At 40.8% G+C, this 15,624-nt stretch overlaps 1 protein-coding gene across 6 annotated transcripts in view; it reads left to right on the top strand.

Moving 5' to 3' along the window:
• CFAP54 (cilia and flagella associated protein 54) overlaps positions 1–15,624 on the top strand; it is a 752,512-nt gene that overhangs the window by 248,042 nt on the left and 488,846 nt on the right. For 5 of the 6 annotated variants that reach the window (XM_069764454.1, XM_069764455.1, XM_069764458.1 and 2 more), the window contains one exon: positions 14,407–14,562. The exons of the other annotated variant lie outside the window; for it this stretch is intronic. In XM_069764454.1, the coding sequence (XP_069620555.1) occupies positions 14,407–14,562 (156 nt within the window). The remainder of the gene's footprint in view (positions 1–14,406; positions 14,563–15,624) is intronic. 6 annotated transcript variants of the gene reach the window in all.

Below are 15,624 nucleotides of genomic sequence, written 5' to 3'. Positions count from 1 at the left end.
GGGGTTGTTGACCAAAACTGTCTCTGATGTTATCAATCTTCTGCTTGAAAAATGAGGCAAATTCTTCAGTTGAGATGAGTGGGGAGGGAGGAGGTGCTGTGGGATGGAGGAGAGAATTGAAAGTGTTGAATAACTGTTTAGGGTTGTGAGACAGGGAGGATATGAGAGATGAGAAGTAGGTTTGTTTAGCTGTGGCGAGTGTGGTCTTGAAAGTAGTGAGGGACTTCCATCTTTTCCATCTGCGCTCAGCAGCCCTGGAAGCTCGCCTCAGTTGTTTGGTCAGGCTGGTGTGCGTGTGTTGATTTTGCGAGCTTTGGTACAGTTAGGGCCAGAAATATTTGGACAGTGACACAAGTTTTGTTATTTTAGCTGTTTACAAAAACATGTTCAGAAATAAAATTATATATGTAATATGGGCTGAAAGTGCACACTCCCAGCTGCAATATGATAGTTTCCACATCCAAATCGGAGAAAGGGTTTAGGAATCATAGCTCTGTAATGCATAGCGTCCTCTTTTTCAAGGGACCAAAAGTAATTGGACAATGGACTCTAAGGGCTGCAATTAACTCTGAAGGCGTCTCCCTCGTTAACCTGTAATCAATGAAGTAGTTAAAAGGTCAGGGGTGGATTCCAGGTGTGTGGTTTTGCATTTGGAAGCTGTTGCTGTGAGCAGACAACATGCGGTCAAAGGAACTCTCAATTGAGGTGAAGCAGAACATCCTGAGGCTGAAAAAAAAGAAAAAATCCATCAGAGAGATAGCAGACATGCTTGGAGTAGCAAAATCAACAGTTGGGTACATTCTGAGAAAAAAAGAATTGACTGGTGAGCTTGGGAACTCAAAAAAGCCTGGGCGTCCACGGATGACAACAGTGGTGGATGATCGCCGCATACTTAATTTGGTGAAGAAGAACCCGTTCACAACATCAACTGAAGTCCAGAACACTCTCAGTGAAGTAGGTGTATCTGTCTCTAAGTCAACAGTAAAGAGAAAACTCCATGACAGTAAATACAAAGGGTTCACATCTAGATGCAAACCATTCATCAATACCAAAAATAGACAGGCCAGAGTTAAATTTGCAGAAAAACACCTCAAGAAGCCAGCTCAGTTCTGGAAAAGTATTCTATGGACAGATGAGACAAAGATCAACCTGTACCAGAATGATGTGAAGTAAAAAGTTTGGAGAAAAAAGTGAACGGCACATGATCCAAGGCACACTACATCCTCTGTAAAACATGGTGGAGGCAACGTGATGGCATGGGCATGCATGGCTTTCAATGGCACTGGGTCACTTGTGTTTATTGATGACATAAGAGCAGACAAGAGTAGCCGGATGAATTCTGAAGTGTACCGGGATATACTTTCAGCCCAGATTCAGCCAAATGCTGCAAAGTTGATTGGACGGCGCTTCATAGTACAGATGGACAATGACCCCAAGCATACAGCCAAAGCTACCCAGGAGTTCATGAGTGCCAAAAAGTGGAACATTCTGCAATGGCCAAGTCAATCTCCAGATCTAAACCCAATTGAGCATGCATTTCACTTGCTCAAATCCAGACTTAAGACGGAAAGACCCACAAACAAGCAAGACCTGAAGGCTGCGGCTGTAAAGGCCTGGCAAAGCATTAAGAAGGAGGAAACCCAGCATTTGGTGATGTCCATGGGTTCCAGACTTAAGGCAGTGATTGCCTCCAAAGGATTTGCAACAAAATATTGAAAATAAAAATATTTTGTTTGGGTTATGTTTATTTGTCCAATTACTTTTGACCTCCTAAAATGTGGAGTGTTTGTAAAGAAATGTGTACAATTCCTACATTTTCTATCAGATATTTTTGTTCAACCCTTCAAATTAAACGTTACAATCTGCACTTGAATTCTGTTGTAGAGGTTTCATTTCAAATCCAATGTGGTGGCATGCAGAGCCCAACTCGCGAAAATTGTGTCATTGTCCAAATATTTCTGGCCCTAACTGTATGTGTAGGTGGGGCAGCAGATTCCAAAGCTACAGCTATTGTGGTGTGGTGTTAGAATCAGTTGTGATCCCATGCTGTCCTGTCTCTATACTCTCTTTTGGTGTGATCAGACCATGTTCCCGTACGGTCAGACACAGCCATTACACAGTACACAGCAGGGGCACATTTATAAGGTTATCTCAGCACAGGAACATTTTTTATAACACATCCAATTTTATTATTCCAAAATGTATTGATTAAAATGAACTTTTGTTCATGGGGAAACCCATTTAATTGTTCTGGGCCCAGGTTTCCAAATTTAAAAGGCATGTAGGATTCAACTCTAATTAAGGCAGTCTTGTTCTGGTAGTAGGGCCGCTCGTACAAGATGGAGACAGTTGCCTATCCCCAAATGTACATTGCAAAAAAATATGATTACTTTGCAGTGAAATAGAACAGAATTTTTGATAAAAACAAACATAGGTAGATAAAACTATCTTTACAACTTATTGGCCTGGTTGTAGAACAAAACAAATCTCTGGTCAACCAAACAAATTTCAAATGTTGCGTAAAAAAAAATCAGTTGTAGGAGAATTGCACATTCCCTAGAATCTTTGTCAGTTTTGACTTTAGCTCAGCAGCTCTGTAATGGTGATCATAAATGTAGTCTTGTTACTGTCTCACTTTTCCCTTCCATTCAGGTTAATACCATGCTTCCAAACGACTACATTAGGCACTCCACGTGTCATAAGGGCATTTGTTTAATGTTCCATAGACTGTGTAGGTTAGTGAAATAATATGTATGGACAGAATATAACACTTTAACTTCTACAAATTGTAGCAACTAAAGTAAAAGGTGGCATAGGAGCAGAAAAATGTCAGCCGCGTTATGTCAGCCATTTTATTTAATAGATCGTGGAATAAAAATATGTCTCACAATTGGATGTGTTTAAAAAAAATGAACCTGTGCTGAGATAATCTTATTAATGTGCTGCTGTGTACTGTGTCTGACCGTGCAGGAACATGATCTGATCACACCACAGCTCCTGGGCAGGGGAGGAGGCAAAAGCGTATACAGACAGGACGGTATGGGATCACATCTGATTCTCTCTGTGAGGGAAAACATTTCACTGCCTGTTTTTAACCCCTTTACCCCCAAGGGTGGTTTGCACGTCAACGACCAGGCCAATTTTTACAATTCTGACCACTGTCCCTTTATGAGGTTATAACTCCGAAACGCTTCAACGGATCCTGGTGATTCTGACATTGTTTTCTCGTGACATATTGTACTTCATGATAGTGGTAAAATTTCTTTGATAGTACCTGCGTTTATTTGTGAAAAAAACGGAAATTTGGCGAAAATTTTGAAAATTTCGCAATTTTCAAACTTTGAATTTTTATGCAATTAAATCACAGAGATATGTCACACAAAATACTTAATAAGTAACATTTCCCACATGTCTCCTTTACATCAGCATAATTTTGGAACCAATTTTTTTTTTTGTTAGGGAGTTATAAGGGTTAAAAGTTGACCAGCAATTTCTCATTTTTACAACACCATTTTTTTTTAGGGACCACGTCTCATTTGAAGTCATTTTGAGGGGTCTATATGATAGAAAATGCCCAAGTGTGACACCATTCTAAAAACTGCACCCCTCAAGGTGCTCAAAACCACATTCAAGAAGTTTATTAACCCTTCAGGTGTTTAATAGGAATTTTTGGAATGTTTAAATAAAAATGAACATTTAACTTTTTTACACAAAAAATTTACTTCAGCTCCAATTTGTTTTATTTTACCAAGGGTAACAGGAGAAATTGGACCCAAAAAGTTTTTGTCCAATTTGTCCTGAGTACGCTGATACCCCATATGTGGCAGTAAACCACTGTTTGAGCGCATGGGAGAGCTCGGAAGGGAAGGAGCGCTATTTGACTTTTCAATGCAAAATTGACAGGAATTGAGATGGGACGCCATGTTGCGTTTGGAGAGCCACTGATGTGCCTAAACATTGAAACCCCCCACAAGTGACACCATTTTGGAAAGTAGACCCCCTAAGGAACTTGAAGACACAAAAGAGAATAGTAAAACCAAAAACACTCAGTTTGAAAAAATGTTGCAGTAATCCGCAAGTGCTAGTAAAAGATGTAAAAAACAGGGTATTTGGTTGATACGTTTTTTGCAAAAAATGTATACTAAGCTGCTCTACCAATCTTCACGGTATACCCTTATCAGAGCAGTCCTAACTAATGTATGCAATCCCTATCTGATGTATTTAAAAACCTGATCATCTGTATATAACCTGTGTGAACAGGGTTCAGAGAGGAAAAATCCATGTGTGCATACAGGGTAGAACAGCTATTGTGCAGATAGCCCAAGAGGAGTGGTGGAACTCCCCAGTCTTGTAGACACAAGAGAACAATTATGGAAACAGGAACACATGGGCTACTTGCACAGTGAACAAGTCTGTATGATCATGTTCACACACCACCAAGAAACCTGAAGACACAAAAGAGAATAGTAAAACCAAAAACACTCAGTTTGAAAAAATGTTGCAGTAATCCGCAAGTGCTAGTAAAAGATGTAAAAAACAGGGTATTTGGTTGATACGTTTTTTGCAAAAAATGTATACTAAGCTGCTCTACCAATCTTCACGGTATACCCTTATCAGAGCAGTCCTAACTAATGTATGCAATCCCTATCTGATGTATTTAAAAACCTGATCATCTGTATATAACCTGTGTGAACAGGGTTCAGAGAGGAAAAATCCATGTGTGCATACAGGGTAGAACAGCTATTGTGCAGATAGCCCAAGAGGAGTGGTGGAACTCCCCAGTCTTGTAGACACAAGAGAACAATTATGGAAACAGGAACACATGGGCTACTTGCACAGTGAACAAGTCTGTATGATCATGTTCACACACCACCAAGAAACCTGAAGACACAAAAGAGAATAGTAAAACCAAAAACACTCAGTTTGAAAAAATGTTGCAGTAATCCGCAAGTGCTAGTAAAAGATGTAAAAAACAGGGTATTTGGTTGATACGTTTTTTGCAAAAAATGTATACTGAGCTGCTCTACCAATCTTCACGGTATACCCTTATCAGAGCAGTCCTAACTAATGTATGCAATCCCTATCTGATGTATTTAAAAACCTGATCATCTGTATATAACCTGTGTGAACAGGGTTCAGAGAGGAAAAATCCATGTGTGCATACAGGGTAGAACAGCTATTGTGCAGATAGCCCAAGAGGAGTGGTGGAACTCCCCAGTCTTGTAGACACAAGAGAACAATTATGGAAACAGGAACACATGGGCTACTTGCACAGTGAACAAGTCTGTATGATCATGTTCACACACCACCAAGAAACCTGAAGACACAAAAGAGAATAGTAAAACCAAAAACACTCAGTTTGAAAAAATGTTGCAGTAATCCGCAAGTGCTAGTAAAAGATGTAAAAAACAGGGTATTTGGTTGATACGTTTTTTGCAAAAAATGTATACTAAGCTGCTCTACCAATCTTCACGGTATACCCTTATCAGAGCAGTCCTAACTAATGTATGCAATCCCTATCTGATGTATTTAAAAACCTGATCATCTGTATATAACCTGTGTGAACAGGGTTCAGAGAGGAAAAATCCATGTGTGCATACAGGGTAGAACAGCTATTGTGCAGATAGCCCAAGAGGAGTGGTGGAACTCCCCAGTCTTGTAGACACAAGAGAACAATTATGGAAACAGGAACACATGGGCTACTTGCACAGTGAACAAGTCTGTATGATCATGTTCACACACCACCAAGAAACCTGAAGACACAAAAGAGAATAGTAAAACCAAAAACACTCAGTTTGAAAAAATGTTGCAGTAATCCGCAAGTGCTAGTAAAAGATGTAAAAAACAGGGTATTTGGTTGATACGTTTTTTGCAAAAAATGTATACTAAGCTGCTCTACCAATCTTCACGGTATACCCTTATCAGAGCAGTCCTAACTAATGTATGCAATCCCTATCTGATGTATTTAAAAACCTGATCATCTGTATATAACCTGTGTGAACAGGGTTCAGAGAGGAAAAATCCATGTGTGCATACAGGGTAGAACAGCTATTGTGCAGATAGCCCAAGAGGAGTGGTGGAACTCCCCAGTCTTGTAGACACAAGAGAACAATTATGGAAACAGGAACACATGGGCTACTTGCACAGTGAACAAGTCTGTATGATCATGTTCACACACCACCAAGAAACCTGAAGACACAAAAGAGAATAGTAAAACCAAAAACACTCAGTTTGAAAAAATGTTGCAGTAATCCGCAAGTGCTAGTAAAAGATGTAAAAAACAGGGTATTTGGTTGATACGTTTTTTGCAAAAAATGTATACTAAGCTGCTCTACCAATCTTCACGGTATACCCTTATCAGAGCAGTCCTAACTAATGTATGCAATCCCTATCTGATGTATTTAAAAACCTGATCATCTGTATATAACCTGTGTGAACAGGGTTCAGAGAGGAAAAATCCATGTGTGCATACAGGGTAGAACAGCTATTGTGCAGATAGCCCAAGAGGAGTGGTGGAACTCCCCAGTCTTGTAGACACAAGAGAACAATTATGGAAACAGGAAAACATGGGCTGCTTGCACAGTGAACAAGTCTGTATGATCATGTTCACACACCACCAAGAAACCTGAAGACACAAAAGAGAATAGTAAAACCAAAAACACTCAGTTTGAAAAAATGTTGCAGTAATCCGCAAGTGCTAGTAAAAGATGTAAAAAACAGGGTATTTGGTTGATACGTTTTTTGCAAAAAATGTATACTAAGCTGCTCTACCAATCTTCACGGTATACCCTTATCAGAGCAGTCCTAACTAATGTATGCAATCCCTATCTGATGTATTTAAAAACCTGATCATCTGTATATAACCTGTGTGAACAGGGTTCAGAGAGGAAAAATCCATGTGTGCATACAGGGTAGAACAGCTATTGTGCAGATAGCCCAAGAGGAGTGGTGGAACTCCCCAGTCTTGTAGACACAAGAGAACAATTATGGAAACAGGAACACATGGGCTACTTGCACAGTGAACAAGTCTGTATGATCATGTTCACACACCACCAAGAAACCTGAAGACACAAAAGAGAATAGTAAAACCAAAAACACTCAGTTTGAAAAAATGTTGCAGTAATCCGCAAGTGCTAGTAAAAGATGTAAAAAACAGGGTATTTGGTTGATACGTTTTTTGCAAAAAATGTATACTAAGCTGCTCTACCAATCTTCACGGTATACCCTTATCAGAGCAGTCCTAACTAATGTATGCAATCCCTATCTGATGTATTTAAAAACCTGATCATCTGTATATAACCTGTGTGAACAGGGTTCAGAGAGGAAAAATCCATGTGTGCATACAGGGTAGAACAGCTATTGTGCAGATAGCCCAAGAGGAGTGGTGGAACTCCCCAGTCTTGTAGACACAAGAGAACAATTATGGAAACAGGAACACATGGGCTACTTGCACAGTGAACAAGTCTGTATGATCATGTTCACACACCACCAAGAAACCTGAAGACACAAAAGAGAATAGTAAAACCAAAAACACTCAGTTTGAAAAAATGTTGCAGTAATCCGCAAGTGCTAGTAAAAGATGTAAAAAACAGGGTATTTGGTTGATACGTTTTTTGCAAAAAATGTGTACTAAGCTGCTCTACCAATCTTCACGGTATACCCTTATCAGAGCAGTCCTAACTAATGTATGCAATCCCTATCTGATGTATTTAAAAACCTGATCAAATCCAATGTGGTGGCATGCAGAGCCCAACTCGCGAAAATTGTGTCACTGTCCAAATATTTCTGGCCCTAACTGTATGTGTAGGTGGGGCAGCAGATTCCAAAGCTACAGCTATTGTGGTGTGGTGTTAGAATCAGTTGTGATCCCATGCTGTCCTGTCTCTATACTCTCTTTTGGTGTGATTAGACCATGTTCCCGTACGGTCAGACACAGCCATTACACAGTACACAGCAGGGGCACATTTATAAGGTTATCTCAGCACAGGAACATTTTTTATAACACATCCAATTTTATTATTCCAAAATGTATTGATTAAAATGAACTTTTGTTCATGGGGAAACCCCTTTAATTGTTCTGGGCCCAGGTTTCCAAATTTAAAAGGCATGTAGGATTCAACTCTAATTAAGGCAGTCTTGTTCTGGTAGTAGGGCCGCTCGTACAAGATGGAGACAGTTGCCTATCCCCAAATGTACATTGCAAAAAAATATGATTACTTTGCAGTGAAATAGAACAGAATTTTTGATAAAAACAAACATAGGTAGATAAAATATCTTTACAACTTATTGGCCTGGTTGTAGAACAAAACAAATCTCTGGTCAACCAAACAAATTTCAAATGTTGCGTAAAAAAAAATCAGTTGTAGGAGAATTGCACATTCCCTAGAATCTTTGTCAGTTTTGACTTTAGCTCAGCAGCTCTGTAATGGTGATCATAAATGTAGTCTTGTTACTGTCTCACTTTTCCCTTCCATTCAGGTTAATACCATGCTTCCAAACGACTACATTAGGCACTCCACGTGTCATAAGGGCATTTGTTTAATGTTCCATAGACTGTGTAGGTTAGTGAAATAATATGTATGGACAGAATATAACACTTTAACTTCTACAAATTGTAGCAACTAAAGTAAAAGGTGGCATAGGAGCAGAAAAATGTCAGCCGCGTTATGTCAGCCATTTTATTTAATAGATCGTGGAATAAAAATATGTCTCACAATTGGATGTGTTTAAAAAAAATGAACCTGTGCTGAGATAATCTTATTAATGTGCTGCTGTGTACTGTGTCTGACCGTGCAGGAACATGATCTGATCACACCACAGCTCCTGGGCAGGGGAGGAGGCAAAAGCGTATACAGACAGGACGGTATGGGATCACATCTGATTCTCTCTGTGAGGGAAAACATTTCACTGCCTGTTTTTAACCCCTTTACCCCCAAGGGTGGTTTGCACGTCAACGACCAGGCCAATTTTTACAATTCTGACCACTGTCCCTTTATGAGGTTATAACTCCGAAACGCTTCAACGGATCCTGGTGATTCTGACATTGTTTTCTCATGACATATTGTACTTCATGATAGTGGTAAAATTTCTTTGATAGTACCTGCGTTTATTTGTGAAAAAAACGGAAATTTGGCGAAAATTTTGAAAATTTCGCAATTTTCAAACTTTGAATTTTTATGCAATTAAATCACAGAGATATGTCACACAAAATACTTAATAAGTAACATTTCCCACATGTCTCCTTTACATCAGCATAATTTTGGAACCAATTTTTTTTTTTGTTAGGGAGTTATAAGGGTTAAAAGTTGACCAGCAATTTCTCATTTTTACAACACCATTTTTTTTTAGGGACCACGTCTCATTTGAAGTCATTTTGAGGGGTCTATATGATAGAAAATGCCCAAGTGTGACACCTTTCTAAAAACTGCACCCCTCAAGGTGCTCAAAACCACATTCAAGAAGTTTATTAACCCTTCAGGTGTTTAATAGGAATTTTTGGAATGTTTAAATAAAAATGAACATTTAACTTTTTTACACAAAAAATTTACTTCAGCTCCAATTTGTTTTATTTTACAAAGGGTAACAGGAGAAATTGGACCCAAAAAGTTTTTGTCCAATTTGTCCTGAGTACGCTGATACCCCATATGTGGCAGTAAACCACTGTTTGGGCGCATGGGAGAGCTCGGAAGGGAAGGAGCGCTATTTGACTTTTCAATGCAAAATTGACAGGAATTGAGATGGGACGCCATGTTGCGTTTGGAGAGCCACTGATGTGCCTAAACATTGAAACCCCCCACAAGTGACACCATTTTGGAAAGTAGACCCCCTAAGGAACTTATCTGGATGTGTGGTGAGCACTTTGACCCACCAAGTGCTTCACAGAAGTTTATAATGCAGAACCGTAAAAATAAAAAATCATATTTTTTCACAAAAATTATATTTTTGCCCCCAATTTTTTATTTTTCCAAGGGTAAGAGAAGAAATTGGACCTCAAAAGTTGTTGTCCAATTTGTCCTGAGTACGCTGATACCCCATATGTGGCAGTAAACCACTGTTTGGGCGCATGGGAGAGCTCGGAAGGGAAGGAGCGCAGTTTGACTTTTCAATGCAAAATTGACAGGAATTGAGATGGGACGCCATGTTGCGTTTGGAGAGCCACTGATGTGCCTAAACATTGAAACCCCCCACAAGTGACACCATTTTGGAAAGTAGACCCCCTAAGGAACTTATCTGGATGTGTGGTGAGCACTTTGACCCACCAAGGGCTTCACAGAAGTTTATGATGCAGAGCCATAAAAATAAAACAAAATGTTTTTCCCACAAAAATTATTTTTTAGCCCCCAGTTTTGTATTTTCCCTAGGGTAACAGGAGAAATTGGACCCCGAAAGTTGTTGTCCAATTTGTCCTGAGTACGCTGATACCCCATATGTGGGGGGGAACCACCGTTTGGGCGCATGGGAGGGCTCGGAAGGGAAGGAGCGCCATTTGGAATGCAGACTTAGATGGAATGGTCTGCAGGCGTCACATTGCGTTTGCAGAGCCCCTAATGTACCTAAACAGTAGAAACCCCCCACAAGTGACACCATTTTGGAAAGTAGACCCCCTAAGGAACTCATCTTGATGTGTTGTGAGAGCTTTGAACCCCCAAGTATTTCACTACAGTTTATAACGCAGAGCCATGCAAATAAAAAATATTTTTTTTTCCACAAAAATTATATTTTAGCCCCCAGTTTTGTATTTTTCCAAGGTTAGCAGGAGAAATTGGACCCTAAATGTTGTTGTCCAATTTGTCCTGAGTACGCTGATACCCGATATGTGGGGGGGAACCACCGTTTGGGCGCATGGGAGGGCTCGGAAGGGAAGGAGCATCATTTGGAATGCAGACTTAGATGGATTGGTCTGCAGGCGTCACATTGCGTTTGCAGAGCCCCTAATGTACCTAAACAGTAGAAAACCCCCACAAGTGACCCCATATTGGAAACTAGACCCCTCAATGAACTTATCTAGATGTGTTGTGAGAACTTTGAACCCCCAAGTGTTTCACTACAGTTTATAACGCAGAGCCGTGAAAATAAAAAATCTTTTTGTTTTCCCACAAAAATTATTTTTTAGCCCCCAGTTTTGTATTTTCCCAAGGGTAACAGGAGAAATTAGTCCACAAAAGTTGTTGTCCAATTTGTCCTGAGTACGCTGATACCCCATATGTTGGGGTAAACCCCTGTTTGGGCACACAGGAGAGCTCGGAAGGGAAGGAGCACTGTTTTACTTTTTCAACGCAGAATTGGCTGGAATTGAGATCGGATGCCATGTCGTGTTTGGAGGGCCCCTGATGTGCCGAAACAGTGGAAACCCCCCAATTATAACTGAAACCCTAATCTAAACACACCCCTAACCCTAATTCCAACGGTAACCCTAACCACACCTCTAACCCTGACACACCCCTAACCCTAATCCCAACCCTATTCCCAACTGTAAATGTAATCTAAACCCTAACCCTAACTTTAGCCCCAACCCTAACTGTAGCCCCAACCCTAACCCTAACCCTAGCCCTAACCCTAGCCCTAACCCTAACCCTAGCCCTAACCCTAGCCCTAACCCTAGCCCTAACCCTAGCCCTAACCCTAGCCCTAACCCTAGCCCTAACCCTAGCCCTAACCCTAACCCTAGCCCTAGCCCTAACCCTAGCCCTAACCCTAACCCTAGCCCTAGCCCTAACCCTAGCCCTAACCCTAGCCCTAACCCTAGCCCTAACCCTAGCCCTAACCCTAGCCCTAACCCTAGCCCTAATGGGAAAATGGAAATAAATACATTTTTTTTTATTTTTTCCTAACTAAGGGGGTGATGAAGGGGGGTTTGTTTTACTTTTATAGCGAGTTTTTTAGCGGATTTTTATGATTGGCAGCCGTCACACACTGAAAGACCCTTTTTATTGCAAAAAATATTTTTTGCAATACCACATTTTGAGAGCTATAATTTTTCCATATTTTGGTCCACAGAGTCATGTGAGGTCTTGTTTTTTGCGGGACGAGTTGACGTTTTTATTGAAAACATTTTTGGGCACGTGACATTTTTTGATCGCTTTTTATTCCGATTTTTGTGAGGAAGAATGACCAAAAGCCAGCTATTCATAAATTTCTATTGGGGGAGGCGTTTATACCGTTCCGCGTTTGGTAAAATTGATAAATCAGTTTTATTCTTCGGGTCAGTACGATTACAGCGATACCTCATTTATATCATTTTTTTATGGTTTGGCGCTTTTATACGATAACAACTATTTTACAGAAAAAATAATTATTTTTGCATCGCTTTATTCTCAGGACTATAACTTTTTTATTTTTTTGCTGATGATGCTGTATGGCGGCTCTTTTTTTGCGGGACAATATGACGCTTTCAGCGGTACCATGGTTATTTATATCTGTCCTTTTGATCGCGTGTTATTCCACTTTTTGTTCGGCGGTATGATAATAAAGCGTTGTTTTTTGCCTCGTTTTTTTTTTTTTTTTCTTACGGTGTTTACTGAAGGGGTTAACTAGTGGGACAGTTTTATAGGTCGGGTCGTTACGGACGCGGCGATACTAAATATGTGTACTTTTATTGGTTTTTTTTTTTTATTTAGATGAAGAAATGTATTTATGGGAATAATATTTTTTTTTTTTTTCATTATTTTGGAATATTTTTTTTTATTTTTTTTACACATTTGGAAAATTTTTTTTTTACTTTTTTACTTTGTCCCAGGGGGGGACATCACAGATCAGTGATCTGACAGTTTGCACAGCACTCTGTCAGATCACTGATCTGATATGCAGCGCTGCAGCCTTCACAGTGCCTGCTCTGAGCAGGCTCTGTGAAGCCACCTCCCTCCCTGCAGGACCCGGATCCGCGGCCATCTTGGATCCGGGGCTGGAGGGAGCAGGGAGGGAGGTGAGACCCTCGCAGCAACGCGATCACATCGCGTTGCTGCGGGGGGCTCAGGGAAGCCCGCAGGGAGCCCCCTCCCTGCGCGGTGCTTCCCTGCACCGCCGGCACATCGCGATCATCTTTGATCGCGGTGTGCCAGGGGTTAATGTGCCGGGGGCGGTCCGTGACCGCTCCTGGCACATAGTGCCGGATGTCAGCTGCGATAAGCTATGACGGCTATGACGTACTATCCCGTCCAGGGTCAGATAAGCCCAGGGCACCTCGACGGGATAGTACGTCTAAGGTCACAGAGGGGTTAAACAATGTTTTACCTGGAAAAAAGAATCATCTGTGATCCCATGTGTTACTGTCTGCATATTATTTTGCTTCCTCCCCTGCCCAGGAGCTGTGGTGTGATCAGACCAAGTTCCTGTATGGTCAGACACGGCCATTACACAGTACACAGCAGGGGCACATTTATAAGATAATCTCAGCACAGGAACATTTCTTTTAAACACATCCAATTGTGAAACGTATTATCATTCAGAGATCTATTGATTTAAAAGTTAATTAAAATTAACTTTGTTGATGTGAAAACCCCTTTAAGTTCCATGACTTACTATTTACTATTATAGCCTAGGTGCTGCTACATTCTAGTCCTGGTTGCCTCTCTTACAGTCCCGTTTTCAACATAAGGCAGAATTACCACTGTAAACTTGTGCACAAACCAGTGTAAGAAGGGGGCTGACTGACTACTTATTCCAGCAGCTAAGTTGATTCTCTACTTTGACTTTACATCAGAGATGGGGGCCAGCTTTGCTATTGAAATAGGCATTCAGGTGGTCCCCTTCACTCACTCTAGTCACTTGCTCACACAAGAAACAATGGAGGTGATTCATGAAGAGAGAGGTTCGCCGGTCTTTATGAGGGGGCATTTTGGAGCCGACGCTCATGCCTCTTAATGAATCTGGTGAAGCGTGTAGTGATGTTTGCCGCAATGTTACCTCTGCTGGAGTACGATCGATTGTGCCACTTGTCATGAATTTGATGACGAAAATTTTTTTATGAATCGGCTTCAGTGTTCTTTGTTGACACAGGACGTGAAGGGAACAGGCAAAACCTGGAACAGAGCAATTATCGGAGGATAGGGGCACTCGGGCTAATAGGATTATACTGGAGATCTATCTAAATGACTATTTAGAGGTCATTTGGCTATATTCTGGTTTCACTGGAAAGCCCCTCATGGGTGAATAGATTGAAACCAACTCGTGTTATGTAGTCGTACAGCCACCCAGGAGGCTTATGAGAATAACATTTAAGGAGCAAAACACATCAAAAAGCTTGTAGAATAAAAGTTAATGTAATCCACAAAGAAAATTTTGTTTGTTTCTTGTTGACTTGTAAAAAAACTGAAAATTATAAAAACTGTATTTACATTTAGATTACCAAAACACTTTGTTAAAGGAAGGTCGTCTCTGCTGAGCAAAATGTGTCTCTGTTATCTTTAGATTTGCCGAATAGCCGAATGTGAGAGGTTGTTAGTGGCTCTTGATGTTAGCACCTTGCTGAGTGATGCCAGCTATGCCCTTCAAGCTGTTGTTCAGTGCTACGGTCTGATTGCCCCTCTAATCTATCACAGGATCCCTTCTGCTGCAGTAGTGCAGGTAAGCGGAAATGTTCCAAGAGAAATGCATTCAGACGTGATAAGTAATCATTTCTATTTATGTCTCAAACATAACAAATCTCTCCAATAAAAGTAATGGAGCACTTCTGTTCCAGAATGAGGTTGATGTGCCTACTAGGATGATGGCGATGTCGAGTCTTTTCGGGCCACACACTGTTTTGCACCGAGTACAATAATATAATGCAGTTGACAGTCTCTGATAACTTTGTTCAGAACCTGTCTGCTTTCTATGCATATAGTGCTTATAGTACTCATTAATAAGGCCAGGAATATGTTGAATGAATTTATTATACAGTGAAGAATACAATGTTTTGGCACCGCAGACAACCCTGCCCAGTCTAGTCATCTATCTAAAGGTATTCGTACAATAGCAGTACCAACTTTTAAAATGCTACTGATCTGTGACACTAAATGATCCAGAATTGGGATGAAATTTGCAGCCTTTTGTGACCTGAACCATATTTTCTATGTGATTTAGACACTTTGTGCCTTGTCCGATAAGTGGACTTGGTAGAAATGGTTGTGTTTTATCAGAAAATAGGTGTAGTCCAACATGCTAAACTTTGTAATAAAATTTTGGTACAAGTTTATCTGGCACATATTAAGACTGTCTAGTCCAACTTTGTAACAATTAGTACTGATAAATATGCCCTATCGAAGGCAATTGTGCATGTTGCTGCACCTAAGGACCTTTCAAATGAATTTGTCTAAGTCACAGTGGCAGGATCAGCCTCACATAGGAGTCGCCATGCCTGAGCGAACAATAAGGCTACGTTCACATTAGCGTTGCGCGCCGGTGCGTCGGCGACGCAACGGCGACGCAACGCACGACGCACCAAAAACACGCGCAAAAACGCTGCGTTTTGCGACGCGTGCGTCGTTTTTTGACGAAAATCGGACGCACGAAAAATGCAACTTGTTGCATTTTCTTGCGTCCGACGCTAGCGTCGAAAACGACGCACATGTCGGAAAACGCTACCAAAAAAACGCACGCGTCCCCCATGTTAAACATAGGGGCGCGTCGCCGCTGCGTCGCCGACGC

The sequence above is a fragment of the Ranitomeya imitator genome, chromosome 4, assembly GCF_032444005.1.
Source record: "Ranitomeya imitator isolate aRanImi1 chromosome 4, aRanImi1.pri, whole genome shotgun sequence".
Taxonomy (NCBI): Eukaryota; Metazoa; Chordata; class Amphibia; order Anura; family Dendrobatidae; genus Ranitomeya; species Ranitomeya imitator.
This window is presented reverse-complemented; position numbering and strand designations above follow the sequence as displayed.